The sequence below is a fragment of the Phoxinus phoxinus genome (genome assembly GCF_949152265.1).
Source record: "Phoxinus phoxinus genome assembly, chromosome: 20".
Taxonomy (NCBI): domain Eukaryota; kingdom Metazoa; phylum Chordata; class Actinopteri; order Cypriniformes; family Leuciscidae; genus Phoxinus; species Phoxinus phoxinus.
This window is the reverse complement of record NC_136895.1, coordinates 512038-530721: the sequence shown is the minus strand read 5'-3', so window position 1 is coordinate 530721 and position 18684 is coordinate 512038. Positions and strand designations below refer to the sequence as shown.

Here is an 18684-nt window from a genome sequence, read left to right as displayed (position 1 = left end):
TGGAAATTATTCGGAAATGTCAACAGATGAGCGCATCAGCGCGCAGAGCAACAAGGCTTGGCGCGCATGCACGTGTCTCGTTGTCACGGCTACATAAACAAATTTCCGCACACAGGAAGACAGATGTTATGGTAATATTTTACATGTATTTTAATCACAAAAACGAACGTTGCATCAAGTGAAAGCATCAGGCACATTGCTACCTACATAATAAGATAAAATGTTCAATGCCGCGACTGAGAACATTCACTGAAGCATCGAGCAACAGTTCGACTGCAATGTGAAGTTTATGCAACAATACTAACTAATATAATTCAGAATTATTTCTTACCTTAAAATCTTTCTTGTCTTCAAATCGCGTTCTTCTTCTTCGGTAAATCCAATAATCTCATAGCATGTCTTCCAAACTCGACGACTGCAGGACTGATGAATTTTGGCGGCGCTTTGTTGTTGATGTAATGGGCGCGGTCACGCGACGCGTGGACGATTTGCATCTCTATATGTTTTGCGCGTGTGGGTGTGGTCACATTAAAACTAATGAGGAAGGATTAGAGAACTTGGATATCTTGTTGGTTTTATACAAATTACTTAAACAGAGAATATTTGTTTTCGTTTTGAATCAGATCATTTAAAACTACACACTTAAATGATTATAAATATATAGAGCTCACAAATGTGTGACAAGTATTCGCTGAGTTTTGTTTGTTTAGAGACGTGCTCAAGAAAAAAAAAGTTCACGAGACGGAGAGACAGAAAGCACACCCTGTTTAATTTCTTTATTTTACAAAAGCACAACGTTTTGTTTTGATTGTAAGTGGACACATACAAAAGTAGACATCTCACAGATTATTTTTTCATATTTATTAAGTCTGTATGACCATATTTGACGGAGTATTTTAAGTTTATTTAGCTGCTATGTAAAAAAAATCGCGCAAATCACGCCGGCGTGATTGCCGACCCCAGGGGGTTAAAATACTGTTTAGATTAGGGCTGTGACGATGGCAGTTTTTTTTACCACCACGATGAAACAATGAAAGCTCGCGAATACAAAATGTGTAAAAAAACAGTATTTACATCAGTCTTTTTAGCTTAAAAATTTGTTTAACATAAATCAGGGTGTCCGCGGGGCATTAACATTAAAAGTCATTAAATGGATTTTGCGATAATTGAGGCCCTAAATGGCATTAAAAAGCATTAAATTGTAATCCTACAGGCATTAAAATCGTTTTGAAGAAAATTTTATATTATCAATGTATTTAAATATAGCCTTCACAATGGGAAAGTGCAAGGAAGACAAACAGTTTAACTTTAGGACATGATTGCAGCCCGTTGATGGTCAAAATAAAGAAGGATTTTGCAGCGTTTGTAAAAAGGTATTTAAGTTGGGTAGCAACAATGGGAATCAACACCGTTAAATCTCATGCAGTCTGACTGCCACAAATCGATAGAAAAAGGATATATAAAATATCCGTGGTTAGTTATGGGTCGTGTATGGCATTCAAAATAAAAAAAGGCATTTAAAAGCATTAAATTTAAATTGATGATACCTGCAGAAACCCTGTAAATATACATCATTAAATACGTGTGTGTGTGTGTGTATATATATATATTAGGGCTGTCAAACGATTAAAATATTTAATCGCGATTAATCGCACATTTTTATCTATTCTAAATGTCTCTTGATTTCTTTTTGTCCCATTATTTTTTTTCTCATTTTAATGCTCTTATCAACATGGAAAAGTGGATCGGCTTGCTTTGTGCAAATGTTTTTTATTGAAAACAAGATTGGCATATCTGTTCAATTCCACACTAACTTTCTCACTTGGAGAAAATAATCTCTCACACAATGTAACACTGTCCATCAATAAAAGGGTGACAGAAATACTGACGAGGTGACGTTACTGATAGTGACGAGTGTGCTGAGATCGCATCAGCTGTGTGTGTGTGTGCTTGGCCATCAAGTGGTATTTCAGACTGGACGTGCTGCCTTCGATGATAGCTCCGTTCACAACGACAAAACACACAGATCACTTTGGTCTTGTCAACTAACCCATTTGGCAACTTTTTAAAAGTAAACTTTCCATTCAGAATCTTATTGGCCTCCATTTCGGCGTCTCGCGCTCATCATTCATCCACTCAAAACGTAACGTTAAAGAGGGTCGCACACCGGACGAGAAGTGCAGCGCCGCGTATTTAAAATCCGAACACATTATTCTCTATGAGTGAAAACACACCGGCGCCGCCATTCGGCGTTTTTATTGCTGGCTATAAACTGAGAAAGCGCGCGTCCGATGTGCGATATGAGTTGTCCTAGACGCGGCTCGGCTCTGCGCTTCTCGTCCACTCTTTGGCGGCTCGCAAACCCAAACAAGTGTGTGCGGCGTGCCTGTTGTTTTGTTTCTGGTCTAGCTAGATCCGGTGTGGCATTGTAGTTTTAATAACGTTACTAGTTGCTGCAAAAGCATGTGAAAAAAACTACAAAGTTTGCTAGGCGTTAATCTCGCCGTTAATAACGCGTTTAACGGACAGCCCTAATATATATACAGTATATACATCTCAATTAAATACATTTTGAAATAAAATAATAATAAACGAGGCTCAAACATCCATTTCTTAACAAACATGCGTGTTTATTTGAGCACTTACGTCAGTGAAACATCACACTAAAGCAGGGTTCCAGACTGCAACCATTTTTTGAGAATGTGCGAGTTAAAATTTGATGTGGTCGCATTTGTGCGAGTGCATGGTCAAGTAGTCCTACTACTCAGTTAAATTCACGCATGAATTTTCCTGCATTGAACTTGTTTAGTGCCCGCCAAAGTGAATTTTTGTCCCGCCAAAGTCTTATTTGATCGTGAGTAATGTAGATGAACTGCAAACCCAGTCTCTTCCTACTGCGTATCTATACTACGAGTTTTCAGTTTCATTTGGCGTAGCATTTACATGCCAAAGTCACATTTCGCGTTCATATGGTACGCAAAACCCTCCCGGTAAACTTCTATTGATGGAAAATGCGTATGCATTGCACGCAGAAATGTATTATAGTCAACGTCATCGTCCCGCCCCTTCAATCGTACGAAGATTCACGATTTCATCTCGTGCAGGTGCCAAAGTGCCATGCAGAAAAAGTTTTTTTTTTTACAGAAACATTTTACATTTAGCAGACGCTTTTATCCAAAGCGACTTACAACTGAGGACTACAGCAAGCGAGTCATCGTGAAGAGGCAAAAATAACGCAAGAAGTGCTCAAAATATAAAGTTCTGGCATTGCTCAGAGTAGGATAAGCCAAAACAAGGGAGGATTAAAGAGATTTTTTTATTTTTTATTATTATTTTATGTCAAGTGCTCACGGAAGAGATGAGTTTTCAGTTGTCTTTTGAATGTGGTCAGGGATTCTGCATTCCGGACGAGGGTAGGGAGATCATTCCACCAGCAAGGAACCGTGAATGAGAATGTTCTGGAGAGTGATTTTGTGACTCTCTGTGATGGTACCACGAGCCGTCACTCATTGACCGATCGCAGGCTTCTGGTAGGGATGTAGACTCGTAGGAGCGAGTGAAACTAGGAGGGAGCTGAGCCTGTGGTCGATCTGTAAGCAAGCGTCAATGCCTTGAACTTGATGCGAGCAGCGAGTGGTAGCCAGTGCAGAGAGATGAACAGAGGAGACGTGGGCCCTTTTGGACTTGTTGAAGACAATATGGGCTGCAGCATTCTGGATCATTTGTAGAGGTTTAGTTGCACATGATGGAAGACCAGCCAGAAGAGCATTGCAGTAATCAAGCCTAGAGATAACCAAGGCCTGGGCGAGAAGTTGTGTTGCATGCTCAGTCAGGAAGGGCCTGATCTTCCTGATGTTGTGCAGTGCAAACCTGCATTATCGAGCTGTCTTTGTGATGTGGTCTGTGAAGGTCAGATGCTCATCAAATGTTACTCCAAGGTTTCTGACCGACCTTGATGGGGTGATTAAAGTTGAGTCTAGCTGGATAGTGAAGTCGTGCTGTAGAGACGGATTGGCAGGGAGGACGAGAAGCTCAGTCTTTGCCAGGTTGAGCTGCAGGTGATGTTCCTTCATCCATGCCGAGATGTCCGCCAGGCAGCTTGAGATACGTGCAGCTACTGTGGGATCATCAGGTTGAAATGAGAGGTAGAGCTGGGTGTCATCAGCATAGCAGTGGTAAGAAGCCATGTGCCTGTATGATGGGTCCCAGTGATGTGGTGTAAATGGAGAAGAGGAGCGGTCCAAGAACTGAACCCTGAGGAACCCCTGTAGTCAGTTGATGTGCTTTGGATTAGGGCTGCAACTAACGATTATTTTAATCGGATAAAAATAAAATAAAAAAAAGCATTCATTCCCAACAACCCTTTATTCAAAAACAGAACTGACAGTGCAAATTCACAGTGCAAAAAAATCTTCAGAAAGTGCACAAACGGGTCGCTCCTTGATAGGGATGCACCGATACCATTTTTTCAGAACCGATCCGATACCAAAAATTCTGAGTATCGACCGATACCAATACCAATCCGATAAAAAAAAAAAGACCATAAATGCTATTATAAACTAGAATAGTGGATAATTAAGCATACAATTTAGTTTAGAAAAATCACAAGTGCACAATAATTGTATTAAATCTGAACATGAAAAAACATTTAGTGAGGAACAAATATTAGAATAAGTGTAACACTAAATTTGGTAAAACGTTACACATTGCTCTTTGTATTGTTGTAAAATACATTCATGAAAAACAAGATAACACAAATAAAAAAGATTCATTATTTTATAGCCTACTATAAAATTGAGACATGTTTTAAATGTATAGCACATCGGTTTAATGAGGCAGCAACATGATAGTACAGAACTAGAAAGGCTATTAATAATCGTTCATTGCGTCGCTGTATTATGATATGAAAGGCCCCAATACAGTGCGGCACAAAGCGCTTATGCGCATCCCGAGCGCAGAATGATGCGCTTGAAGCAACACGAGTCACAGCGCGCAGCGCGTCGAGTCCGCATTGAAAAGTTCAAATCACAAAGGAAAGACATATTGATGCGTAGTGTATTATACAGTATCTATCTATCTATGCAACAGTTTATTGAGCATTTTCTTTTAACAGTTTTAAATGTCAGTTACTGTGCGCGTGAAGAACAGTTATAGTGCTCTGACTCTACTGCAGTGTTGTGAGAGACACCCGGTAGAAAGCAGTTAAGGTACAGCAATAAAGTCCAGCAAGATAAAGTTGTTTAATGCAAAACCATAGACCTTTATCTACAGATCAAGTATAATTATAGTAACATTGAATCATCTTGGAGAGAGTTGTTCATCGTGTTGTTGACTCGTCGTACCGAACGCGACGCTGTTTGATGCTGAATGGAGAATGACTGACAGCCGCAGCGGAGGGAAAAGTGAACGTGATCTTGAATTTAATGACTTAAATATTAATTTCTATCTCACATTATACTATATAATGGCTTCAGAACACATATAATATAGTGCACGACAACTTTATGATGCTTTATAATGTTTTTGTCCCTTTTGTGGGGCTTACAATAGCACAGAATATAGGCTACACACTTTTTTTTTTTTTTTACATCTCCGTGTCGCGCGACACAACGAATCGATAATGAAATTCGTTGCCAACTATTTTAATAATCGATTTTTATCGATTTTATCGATTCGTTGTTGCAGCCCTACTTTGGATACCTCGCCACTCCATGCGACCCTGAAGGACCTACCTGTGAGATAGGACTCAAACCAGTGGAGAGGAGTTCCTGTGATGCCCAGTGATGAGAGGGTGGACAGGAGGATCTGATGATTCACGGTGTCGAAGGCAGCAGACAGATCCAGGAGAATGAGAACTGATGATTTGGAGGCAGCTTTTGCGATCCGTAGGGCTTCTGTGACTGACAGCAATGCAGTCTCGGTTGAATGCCCTTTCTTGAAGCCAGATTGGTTTACGTCTAGTTGGTTGGTCAGAGAGAGGAAGGATGATACTTGGTTGAAGGCAACTCGTTCAAGTGTTTTCGCAATGAATGGTAGGAGAGAGACAGGTCTGTAATTCTCTAAGAGTGATGTGTTTAATGTCGGTTTCTTAAGCAGTGGAGTTACCCGAGCCTGCTTGAATGCTGTAGGAAAAATGCCAGTGTGGAGGGATGAGTTTATGATTTTGAATGAAACCTTTATTGCCCCGAGGGGAATTTGTTTTACACTCATGGGAGCCACAATAAACATAAACACAACAAACATAGAATAAAAAACAACAATAACACAGCAAATAGTGACATAGAATTATCAATTCAACAACTTAAGGAATCAATAGATAGATATATATTCAATAATACGCATCTAAAATGTTCAACAGCTTAAAAAAATCAATAAATAAATATATATTCAATATTCAATAATAAACTTTTAAAATATATCTATGTACCCGTAGATGATCTATTTAATAATTGAATGCTCCTCGGCACAAACGATGTAATGTCGTTTAGTTTTTGTTCGGGGCATTCTAAATCTACATCCAGAGGGGAGGAGGGAAAATTCTGTGCGAAGTGGGTGCAATGGATCCTCCAGTATCCTCAGTGCCAAATTTGTGATGCTTTTCACATCTGATCCAGTAATTTTCCTACCCATTTTTGTCACCTTGTCCAGCATGTTCCTGTTCTGGATAGAAAGACCCCCCCCCCCCCCCCCCCCCCAGCACTGGATGGCAAAAGTCACCACACCCTGAATAAAAGTCAAATAGAACAATGTCAGGGTACTAGTATCTGCATTAAAACTGCGCAATTTCCTTTAAAAAAAAGAGCCGTTGCTGTGCTTTTGAATATCTTGCTAATGTGTTGGCTGACCAGGTGAGTTTATGATCAATAATAGTACCCAAATACTTATACTCCTCCACAATCTCAATAACTGTCTCATTAATAGTAACTGGTTGCAATAGAGGGGGCTTTTTTCTAAAGTCAATGACCATTTCTTTTGTTTTTGAAATGTTTAAAATTAGTGAGTTTTCACTACACCATTCATAAAAGTGGTCAACCTCAGTTCTGTAGTCCTGTTCATTATCTGTTAAAAGCCCAACCAAGGCAGCATCGTCTGCAAACTTAATCAATGAACATTTGGAATGATGGCTGACACAATCATTTGTATACAGAATAAATAACAACGGTGTCCTGAATCCACTTTACCAGATTAAGGTTTACACCCATAAGTGTCAGCTTCTCTAATAACATGTGTGGCTGAACAGTGTTAAAAGCTGAGGAAAAGTCTGCAAATAGGATGCGAACATAAGAGGCAGGAGTTTCAAGATGTTTATAAATTCCATTCAGGAGGGTTGTTACTGCATCTTCCACACCTCTTTTCTCTTTATAGGCAAACTGTAATGTATCCATGTGTTCTTTGGTTTGTTTTTTGAGATGAGTTAAAATGATCCGCTCAAAGCATTTCATAGCAACTGAAGTGAGTGCTACTGGTCTAAAATCATTTAGTCCATCTGGTTTGTGTTTCTTAGGAAGTGGTACAATTTCCGCAGTTTTCCATATCTTTGGGACTTTGTGTGTGTCGATTGATTTCTGATACAACCCTCTGAACACCGGGCTCAGTTGTTCTTTGCAGCTCTTAAGGATGGTGCCTTCCAGCCTATCCGGGCCGGCAGCTTTCCGAGTCTTTACATGGGAGAAGATCCACCCCACTTCCTCACAGCTTACCCTGATTGAGGCACTTGCTCTTCCTTCAAGGCTGATTGGATTAGCTGGCACATCATTCTCCCATCTCGCAAAGTGTTCATTCATGGCATTTGCTTGCTCAGCTGTATGTACCATACTATTAGTGTGTTGGTTTTGACCTATTATAGTTTTTATGCCCCTCCATGCCATACGCGAATTATTTTCCTGAAGATGTCTTTCAATTTTATCTTTATATTGTCTTTTTCCCTGTTTAATTTTCTTCTGTATTTCCTTCTGAATCAGCTTCCCTCCACATTGATCATTTCCTTTAAATGCTCTTTCTTTATCCACTAGCAGTTTTTTAATTTCTGTTGTAATCCATGGTTTTGAATTAGCAAATTGTTTCACGCGTTTTGTCGCGATCACCACATTGTCCACACAAAAATTAATATAGGACGTGACAACATCCGCATGCTCTTCGAGATCTGCACAATCAAAAACGCTCCACTCTGTGCAGTCAAAACATCCCTGAAGAGCTGTCACACTGTCATCATCCCACACATGCACCGATGTCATTTTAGGTTTTTCCCTTTTCAATTTTTGTCGATAAGAGGGCAACAAAAAAACCATGTTATGATCAGATCCGCCTATCGCTGCTTTGTTAACTGCTTTATAGGCATTTTTTATGTTGCCATAGCATAGATCAATTCTTTTTGATCCACGCGTGGCGCACTTCACATATTGCTGATATTGAGGTAATACAGATGACAAAGAGCAGCCGTTAAAATCACCCAGAATAAGTTTGGGAGTATCTGGGGACGCTGTCTCTAGTTCTTGTATATGGTGATATATCGCATCTGCAGCCTCTTTGTAGTTTGCGTCAGGGGGAATATACACTAGACATACAAATAGTTGCCCAAACTCTCGTGGTAAATAAGTAGGTCTTAGGGAAACTGATAAGAGTTCTAAGTTTGGGGAATTGATGGTGTGTCTAATGATATGTTGTCTACACCACTTGTTGTGTGTGAGTGCTGGTAGAAGTGTGGGAGAGATGGCTTGTAGAAGGTGTGAGGGGATGGGATATAGAGGGCAGGTGGTGGGGTGACTGGAGAGGAGAAGTTTAGATACTTCTTCCTCGGTTAGTGGAGAGGAGGAGAGAAGGTGCGTGGGAGTGGGAGGGGTTGGACTGGGTTCCTGTGTGTGTGGAGCTGAGAACTGATTGCTGATAGTTGTTGTTTTGATGGTGAAGAAGTTAGCAAAATCATCAGCAGTTAAAGAGGAGGTGGGTGGGGGTGGAGGTGGACAGAGGAGAGAGTTGAATGTCTTGAAAAGTGTTCGTGTGTTAGCGGTGCTGTTGATATTGTTGTGGAAATAAGAAGATTTTGCAGCATGAACATCAACAGAAAAGGAAGAGAGCAGAGATTGATTACTACTCAGGTCAGTTGTGTCTTTTGATTTGCGCCATTTCCTCTCTGTTGCCCTGAGTTTGGTCCGGTGTTCACGAAGAACCTCAGATAACCAGGGGTTAGAGGGAGTAGTACGTGCTGGCCTGGAGGAGATAGGGCAGATATTGTCTAAAGAAGAAGTTAAAGTGGAGCATAAAGTATCTGTTGCGGTATTAACATCCAGAGATGAGAAGTGTGAGTGTGAGGGAAGAGAAGATGACACAGCAGAGGAGAGATGGGAGGGAGAGAGTGAGCGCAGGTTTCGTCTGAAAGTAACTGGTAGGGGGGTTGGTGGAGCATGGGTAGTGAGTTGTAGATTGAATGTAATGAGGAAATGATCAGAAACGTGGAGAGGTTTCACCAAAATGTTGTCTGTGATGCAGTTGCATGTGTATACCAGGTCCAGTTGGTTGCCTGATTTGTGAGTACCTGAGGTGATGAGCCGTTTGAGATCGAATGAGGCTAGGAGAGAGATGAAGTCTGTTGCATGCGGCTTCTCTAGATGAATGTTGAAATCACCAAAGACGACAAGTGGGGTGCCATCCTCAGGGAAAGAAGACAGCAGCACATCCAGCTCCTCTACAAAGCTTCCTAGTTGACCTGGGGGGCGATATATGACTACAATATGGATCTTAATGGGAGTTGTAAGTGTAATAGCATGATATTCAAACGAGTAGTTATTGCAGAGAGAGGAGAGAGTTGAGTATTTCCAATTGTTAGAAATGAGAAGACCTGTGCCCCCACCCCTCCCAGACTGGCGAGGAGTGTGAGAGAAGGAGAAGTTGTTAGAGAGAGCAGTCGGGGTTGCTGTGTCTTCTGGACGAATCCAGGTCTCAGTCAAGCCTAAAATATTAAGAGTAGAGTGAGATGCAAAGGCTGGAATGAAGTCAGCTTTGTTGACTGCTGACTGACAATTCCATAGACCCATAGAAATAGAGAGAGGTGTGTGCGAGGATGAGAGAATGGGACGCAGATTAGCAGTATTGCGCTGCCTTCTGTGTGTGATGAGAGAGCGCCGTCGAGAGATTACAGGAATGTATTGAAAGCACATAATTAGTAGGGAAATACTATACCAGTGTGAAAGGAAGAGGGAGAATAGGATACTTAAGTGCCTTGTAGGTGTCCTTGCTCGGTGGAGTCGCGCAGGTAGAGTCGATGGTCTTTACCCGAGTCGGTCTTCACACGAGGAGAGCTGAACGCGAGGACAGCTGCCTCTCCAGGCAATTAACACAGCCAAGCAAATAATCTGAAAATGGGAGAAAATTGAAACTGCCTGTTTGGACAGCTACACTTAAGTGCTATAAAATTTAAACTGCAATACTTCTCAGACCCCGCTGTTATTTAAAGTAGTCACGCGTCTAATCAAAATACAGATTTGTTTGAAGGTAAAAATGTACAAATAACCACAGAATCGAAAATAGCCCTACTTTCTGGTAAATAATACACTGAACATCAAGAGAACTGAATATTAAGAAAAAAACACTTGCGCGCTCTCGTCCTTCACGCAGACTGACGCTTGTCCTGAAACATAACTCATAATCTCTAATGGGGACGAATTTTTTTACAATATCTAATCTAATATTACATGCTTGCTCATAAATAGTCGGGGGGTTGTTGTTTTTTCAGTTTAATTCTAAACAATCCATTTCCGGGAAAAATGTTTGCAGAATTTTCAATAATTCAATATGTGAATAATTTATGCTAGTTATAGTAGTTATATATCTCTCTGCTTTATTTATTCCGCTCTCTGCTTTTGTCTTTTTGGTTACACGCATTTTTGTTTCTTTGTTTGTGATTGTATTTGGAATAGTAAATTATTAACTTATAATAATAATAATAATAATAAAAAAAATAATAAATTAAAAAAGGTACATAATTTGCCCTGAATTTTAGTATTTTGCTGCTCCAGGAAACACCCACTGCCGCTTGGAAACCAATCAAATGTTTAAACATTTTTAGCGCCCTCGTCACTTTCACGCCCACTCAATACAGTGCTCAATTCGCCGCATCCATCCAATCATCGGAATACCCAAGTAAGTATTTAGCAAAAGAATAAAACATTTCGGTTCTTGTTAACCCAAATTATTTTAAATGCAAGTGCTAATAGCTTCCGATATCTAATGCGTGTCAATGCTGTCATCTATTCTTTTAAGTGAGCATGCACATGTAGCCCTACAGTTGTCAGGCGATTAATGTCTGTTTAAAATATTGTATTATATATTTTAGGATAAAATGTAGTGTAAGATTTTGCTGTGCGCAACGAATACTTTTTATTGATGCATCATATGTTGTTTTTTTTTGGTTAAGTTATGATGAGATCACACTACTTTATTACCAGGCATTACGTGTAGATCACGGATATGTGGATTTTAACAGCCTTGCACAATCATCACATACGGTTTATCTTGGCCAATCCTGAAAACATTTGATGATAATGAAAATAAATTAGTTATTATTAGTCTTTAATAAGTATGTAGCTTATGAGAGGTACCATATATATATATATATATATATATATATGTATGGGTGGAGCCGAACCCGAATACGGTATTCGGAAAGGCACAAATAATGTGTTTTTTACAAATACTTATTTTGAACAAATACTTTAAAAAATATTTGTATTCGTATTTGTAAAAAATCTTTATATCAAAAAGCTGCGTTTCCTCATGAGACCGCAGTGCACGCCCGGATGAGTGAGTGACGGACACAGGCTGCTCCACACAGCAACAGAGAGGGCTCGGCTGAGCGAAAAAACACTTAACTGCATCACTATTTTTGTTGAATAGATTTTTGTACCTTAACTGGGTTCCTGAGGCAGTTTATAACTTTCGGGAAGCGGAGTTTGATCGGGAGATTATTCCATTACGCGGCATTATTGACGTCTGCAGTCGGGTGCTCTCATGTTCGCTCTGTTTACGTAAACGTCAGCTGTTTAGCGCGCTAATTTAGACAATAGGCTGTTGACAGAGTAACGTTAACGTTCGGTTAAAAATGCTTGTGTATTTGTGTCGAATTGTATGCACGTGTGGGAGTTATATGGTAGCCTACGTTTAAGTTACTCTGTCTTTTGCAGACAGCAAGATGTAAGCTTCATAATGTTCACAATGGTATTTTATTAGTTGTTGGTTTAACCATGGATGAGGTAATGGCTGTTATGTTATTTTCTTTTCAATGACGTTGCATTGCTGGATTTATGGAAAAAACATCAACCAATATTGCATATCCATAATTATTATAATGGATATAATTAAAGAATACTTGCACTATAACGTAAATTAGAAGTGTAACGCAAAAAAAAATGAATTTTTACGCCTATTTAGAATTTTACTCGAATACAAATACAAATACTTTTCCCCCCTCAACAAATACAAATACAGATACAAATATCGGCTGCTTTGCACACCCCTATATATATATATATTTTTTTTTTTTATGTATATACATACATACACACACACACACACCTCAAAAACTATATGCTTATCAAAGATAAACTAATCTTTAATTCAAGTTTTGTATTTGATGTCTGTCTTTTATGCTCTGTCAAATTTAGTAATTTTGTTTTGTTTTTGTATAGTCCAAATGCCAGGTTCAACCTTACGCCAATGTCCCCACTGCCAGATTAAGATGAACTGCCGACACCGATCCTGTTTTAAGGTGATTGTGCATAACTAACACTGTTTCTTTATGTGGCATTGCATTTATTTGAATACTCAATTTATTTCTGTTTCTCTTTTCGTAGTGTGGAAAATTGCTTAATTTTAAAAATAAGCAATCAGTGCGGTTGGCAAAGTTTCGTGCCCAAGCCCAGCAGTGGGGCTAAAACAACAGTTAGGTCACGGAATCAATCCAAAGTCCTTGACAATTTAGCCATCATGGTAAGCAAAGTTCAACATTCTAATTGTATTAGCTCACACTTTGTTCTAAACTAAATCATTTATATAGGAGGCTATACAATATAAGATATAAAGATGTTTTACATACAAGTACATAAACATAATACATTACATGATCATGAATAAATAGTAATTCCTGTAAACTGACAGTTTAAATAAAAAGTAATTCACATTATTTCCACTAATGGGCAGAACTCTTGTAAATTAAAGAGCTAATGGGCAGTTGGTAAAGTCACACATCACTGCAGCTGACATTAGAAGCTCTGGTTCCCAGAAAAAGGAGAACTACTGCACATGCACAATGACTAAATCTAAACAAAATTTACAGTTTTGACTTTATTTGATATTATGACACAGTTCGTGTCAGATTTTATTGATAATTTTACAATATGTTTTGAGATTTCAGGAGTTCCCCATTCAAGTAAATAGCAGTTAGCCTTGCATAACCTAAAAAAAGTTGCCTGGAGGCGTTGCAAATATGGCTACCAAAGTGAACTGATGTTCATTGGCCCTCATTTATCAATCTTTCGTCGAAACGGGCGTATATGTTGGCGTAAGATTATGCTTACACTCCTCTCACCGCCTGATTTATGAAGCTGTGCGTACCTTTGAAATTCAGGTGTACGCAACACCTGCCCTTGATAAATGCCGCGGCTGAAAACGATCGTCATTAGATTAACACGCCCCTGTATATTCACGTCTCCGCCTCCCCCACGCCCTCATTTTACGCCATGGACACACGGAAGACGGCAAAGAGGAGAAACTTCTCTGGTGGAAATCCAGTTTAAATCGCTGGTTGGTTGAGCAAATTACCTATCACAATGCATTATTTTACAGCAAGTGTTTTGAAACTGTTAGCGTTGAATTTCGCATGACGTCACATGTACTGGGGTGTACAATAGTGATGATGATGTGAATAATTGCATGACAATTTGTAATATTCTTCTTATTAGTATTATGATTTTGATTAATAATGACGCTTATTGTTATTTAGAAGAAGAATGTCTTTGTTATTATTATTATGATTATTTGTATTATTATTATTTAAAAGAAGAATGTCATTTTTATTATTTTGGTCATTGAAAGCCTTTCATTACTGAACCCAGTCCGTGCGCACCTGCCGGGCTTAACTCACAAAAATAAACACTGACATTTATAATTTCTATGTTGTTGTTTTTTTACAGTGGGTCATAATATATCATATCTTTAGTTTGTTTGCGTTTTGTGGTGTTAGGAATTGTTTTTCTGCGCATTTCAGCACTAACTCAAAACGTGCGTACATGTACACCACCTCCTGAGCTGGCGTAGGATTTGAGCGTGCCGTAGGCCAACGTCCATATTGATAAATCGCAAAGTCACCGTGGTTTTGGGTGTACGCCAGGTGTACGCTGGAAATTTGGTGTACGCACTTTTCATAAATGAGGGCCACTGAAAGCAGAAAGCTTGTCATACTCAACTTTAGCAAAGCCTTGATTTTATTTTATTTTTTTCTGAAATAATACAGAATAGTCTTTAAAAAAATTTTTATGGTATAATATAAATAATTATCCTGGACATTAAAAAAAAATGTTGTCTTGGAGTCACATGATGCTAAGTGTGACAATCAGCGGCTGGAGTGCCCGCATGAGCCACTGGAGGGCACTCTCTTCCTGTGTTATTTTCCACCATGGACTAATTGTTTAATTATGTTCAGTTGTGTTTGATTACGAGTGATTGAGTTCCTTATTTAAGCCTGAGTGATCCCTCTGTCCTGTGCGAGGTCTTGTTACACAAGCAAGCGTACATCTCTGAGCAGTATTCCGTGTTTCCCTGGACTCTTGACCCTTGTCTGTTATCTGGACTGTTTATGAACCTGTACTGCCTGCCTCGACCTAAGCCTGTTTTGACCACGAGTTACTGGATTGCCCCTTGTTTAACTGTCTGCTTGAGTTTATGTCTGCTTGTGTGTAAGTTTAAATAAAGTGCTGCACATGGATCCGACCGCCTCATTCCGTACGTTACACTAAGGATATTTTTTAACTGTTTCTTAAGAATTATTATGAACCATTTTTAAAAGCTGTACTGTTTGACGTTCTTATATTTTAGATGGAGAAGCTGAAAGCTCTGGGATATGTTCCTCTTCTTCTCCTTGGGAAATGTTCCAAGGCCCATAAGTGGACAGCAGAGGTCCAGTGTCCCTTTGAGTTCCCAGCTGAGGGACATATGGTGATGGAAAAAATATTCATACTCTTTGAGCATATTTTACAGGGTAATTTTTATTTGCAAGCACTGATACCTAAATACTGTAATTATACACGTTTCTAAAACTGCACTTTATTTCATTTTTATGTTTTAATATGACTTTAATGGTTTGAGTCTTTTTTAAACTTTTTTTAAAGGTTTGAGTCCAGAAGAAGAACAAGATGTCACAGAAGGTAATGAAGCAAAAAGGCAGGACTTGAAAGAAACTATAGAAGATGAAGAGAACATTATACTGGAAAACAATGTAGAAGCGGAAAGACTGGAGGATGAAGAGCAGATCGAAGAACAACAGATAGAAAGTGGGGAGGAAGAACCAGAGAGGCCTGTTGAGGAACAGAGATTCAAAAGTCCAGTAAAGGAACAAGATGACACAGAGGGTGATAGGACAACGAGTCAGGACTTAAAAGAGGCTGTAGAAGATGAAGAGTACATTTTATCAGAGAAAAATGTAGAAGTGAGGAGGAAGGAAAGATCGGAGAATAAAGAGCAAATTGAAGAACAACAGACAGAAAGTGGAGGGGAAGAACCAGAGAGATCTGCTGAGGAAGGAGACATGAAAGTGACAAAAAAGACTAAACAGGCAAAGGAGATGAAGAAACGGGCAGAGAAAAGAACGACTAGTGCTCATAAGATGAATGAAATGGAAGAGAGAAGAGAGAAAGAGGGAGTCGTATTAAAACCAGAATGGTGAGTAGAAGAAGATGGGGTGAAGCAAGGTCTCATATATATATATATATATATATATATATAACACCATTTCACTCCTATTACTCATTTAGAAGGTTTGATTAATTTATGTTGGGCATTATTAATAAGAGCAAATTGTTGATTAGAAAAGTTAACACGTCATCCCAACTGCTGTTAGAAGCTCTGGTTGCTCTAAAAATAGACAGTATTCTGAGATTCGCATGTATGACTGCTCATGCACATTGGCTGCTCCAGTCTGAAAAGTTTTTTTTATACTTTAGGAACATAGCAAAACAATTATGTGACTGTTCTTGTCAGATTTTATTGGTGATTTCAAATCAGAAATGTATGAGACTGTTGTTGTCAGATTTTATTGGTGATTTCAAATCAGAAATGTAATCTTAAATGTAATAATTTAACAGTTTTGGAGAATATGATGTTTCCCCATTTAGAGAGATAGGTGCTGCACTTGGATGCCCAAGAGGCATTTCAAAGATGAGCGCAGAGTGAAATGACTTTGGGTAAAGCCAGTACAATGAGCAAGGAACAATGTGAACTTGAAATAAGGCAAAACTTTTCTTCTTTTTTTTTACTTCACAGCAAATCAGCTGTCAACATGGCAGCAAAGAGAAAGCGCCAAAAAAAGACGGACACAGGTATAAAATGTTATACAATACAGTTAGATCTTTGCATTGGTAGTCTATTACACAGTCATCCATTTGGAAAGTTCTCATAATATTGATGTTTATATTTTTTTCAGTGCAGTTTAGATTTTTAGATGTGTAGGAGCCATACGCACTACCTTATTTAATTTTTATAAATTTGTTCATTTGAATATTAGTTTGTTGTGTATTGTTAATTGTTTATTTCTCTGAGTGTGTGCCCTCTATAGGTGAGAGGGGAAAAGTTGTATAAAAGATAGGCCACCCCCTGACAGGAAGGGGGCGCTGGTGCAAGAGCATACAGTCTTTTGACCGTGCACATGGAGCTACGGTGGCATGGTGCAACAAGATGTTTAAAAATTGTTTTGCATTTTAACTTTTAGACATTCTCTGTTCAAGTTCAGTAATCAGTTTATTTCTAACCAAATTTTACATTTGTACAGAATGTCCATTCCATGCATCTCTGGATATATTTCCAGTGGAATTTGTATCCAAGACGCGTCTCAGAAAGGTTGGCATTGTTCTGTATCTTCAATCTGTTAATGTTGTGTGTTCCATAATACCGGTGACATTTTCATGTGCAGAAAATGTATTTAAATTTATTCAATTAAGTCATTAATTTATGTTTTTGCTCTAAGTATATCCCAAAATATTTAGCTCTGTTGTAATGTTTAGAACTCCACATTCAATGTATGCTAATGAGTAGGGTACTTTATTGCAAAAAAATATATATCTGAAATGGAATTCATATTTGCTTACTGATTACAGTATGAGTACAGGCACTGCAAAAGAGCATAAGGTAGAAGATTACACATCAATACACAAACAATGATTAATAAGGTGAAGAATTGTAAATTAATATTTTAATATAAAATATTCTGTGCAGTACTACAGTGTAGTATGAATATAACATATAATCTAACTATATAACATGTAAAGTTCAGGTGTGTATTTCCATTGCTTTTTAATATGTAGTTGAATATGAATAATATAGTTGCTCTTCAGTCTGTTAGGCTTTGCTTGAGTGGCATTTATGGGTCAGTTTTGGTTAAGATAATAAGAGTCCTAAATGATGAATTGGAATTAAAATTTCAGATTGTATACTTTGATGACAAAACCTGCTGAAGTGTGTAGGTATGTTGGAGCTTTGCTTGTGGAGAAAGGTCTTTTTAATTGGTCGTGCAAGCTGTGTGTGGTTAGGGGTTAGTTTCTGTTGTAGTAGCATTCACCTTTCAGCACGCCACCTTTCGTTACGTACATAACTCGACCTGCAGCTACAGTCCACCTGTCTCTGTTTTTGTGCTGGTGGTGTTGCTGTACCACAGTAATGCCACATAAGGATGGTAGCTTTCCATGGTGTTTTGTTAAAAGCTTTTGATGATTTACATTAAATGCTTTAAAAATGTAGTAAGTGATGTAATAATATGTAAAGATTGAAATGTAATGATGATTTGTTTTGTAAAAGGCTCTTTTTTACCTAATTCACAGGACGGACGTAAAGAGGTGTTGGTGCATTGGTTGCCTTGTCCATCCTGGTAAGGATAAGTAAACCTACATGGCAACTTAATTCACCTCTGTAAATTTCTCATTTATTGATTGTTGTTTTTACCTTTTTACAGTAGGAAGACATGGCCACCCACCTGGCAGCCAGAAGATCATGTTCAAATTACTCTCAATCAATGTTAATTACAGTACCAGTACATAAAGACAGTTTTGTTTTTGAACCACAGTTTCTGTTATAGTGGACAAATAAAGGTTTATGTTTACGTTTACATCTTTTGACCTTTAAAAAAACACCACATTGTTATGCCTGAAATATCCAGGTGCTGGAGTTTATCCTAGCTACCACAGTCCAAAGGTAGAAAATCACCCTGAACAGGTCTGTCACAGAGATGACACACACAATATAGCCTCTAGTTCCTGATTAACTATATCTGCATGTTTTTAAAGTGCAGAGGACACTGGTGCACGCAGAGGAAACCCACAGCAACACTGGGAAAACTACCAATCAGGAAGGGCTCAAGGAAATATGAAGTCATTTGTAGGCTTACATAGTCATTTTTTGAATGTAAGCTCATTGTGTGTGTACAGTATA

At 38.6% G+C, this 18684-nt stretch overlaps 2 protein-coding genes and 1 long non-coding RNA gene across 11 annotated transcripts in view; 1 reads left to right on the top strand and 2 right to left on the bottom strand.

Annotated features, from left to right (window-relative positions):
• The window catches only part of LOC306988252, a 3113-nt gene extending 2189 nt beyond the window's left edge, over positions 1-924 (bottom strand). Inside the window, exon 1 of the long non-coding RNA XR_013795356.1 lies at positions 332-924. This is a non-coding gene — a long non-coding RNA (uncharacterized lncRNA). The remainder of the gene's footprint in view (positions 1-331) is intronic.
• LOC306988782 (uncharacterized protein) overlaps positions 1-9609 on the bottom strand; it is a gene marked incomplete at its 3' end in the record, with an annotated part of 19608 nt that extends 9999 nt beyond the window's left edge. The window contains exon 1 of the mRNA XM_079593931.1: positions 9533-9609. The remainder of the gene's footprint in view (positions 1-9532) is intronic.
• On the top strand, positions 4998-18684 carry LOC306987640 (uncharacterized protein). Of its 9 annotated transcripts, none has more exons than XM_079592085.1 (10): positions 4999-5207; positions 11013-11136; positions 12681-12760; positions 12846-12981; positions 15085-15247; positions 15378-15927; positions 16528-16583; positions 17033-17100; positions 18078-18124; positions 18209-18684. In XM_079592085.1, the coding sequence occupies exons 4-10, from the start codon at positions 12979-12981 to the stop codon at positions 18273-18275; spliced, it is 954 nt and encodes a 317-aa protein (XP_079448211.1). In that variant the 5' UTR covers positions 4999-5207; positions 11013-11136; positions 12681-12760; positions 12846-12978; the 3' UTR covers positions 18276-18684. The 9 variants fall into 9 exon arrangements, 6 of the variants coding, with proteins under 6 accessions (XP_079448216.1, XP_079448211.1, XP_079448214.1 ...); XM_079592088.1 differs by lacking the exon at positions 11013-11136 and adding an exon at positions 5686-6032; XR_013795210.1 differs by lacking the exon at positions 18209-18684 and adding an exon at positions 16820-16928 and having other exon boundaries at positions 5000-5207.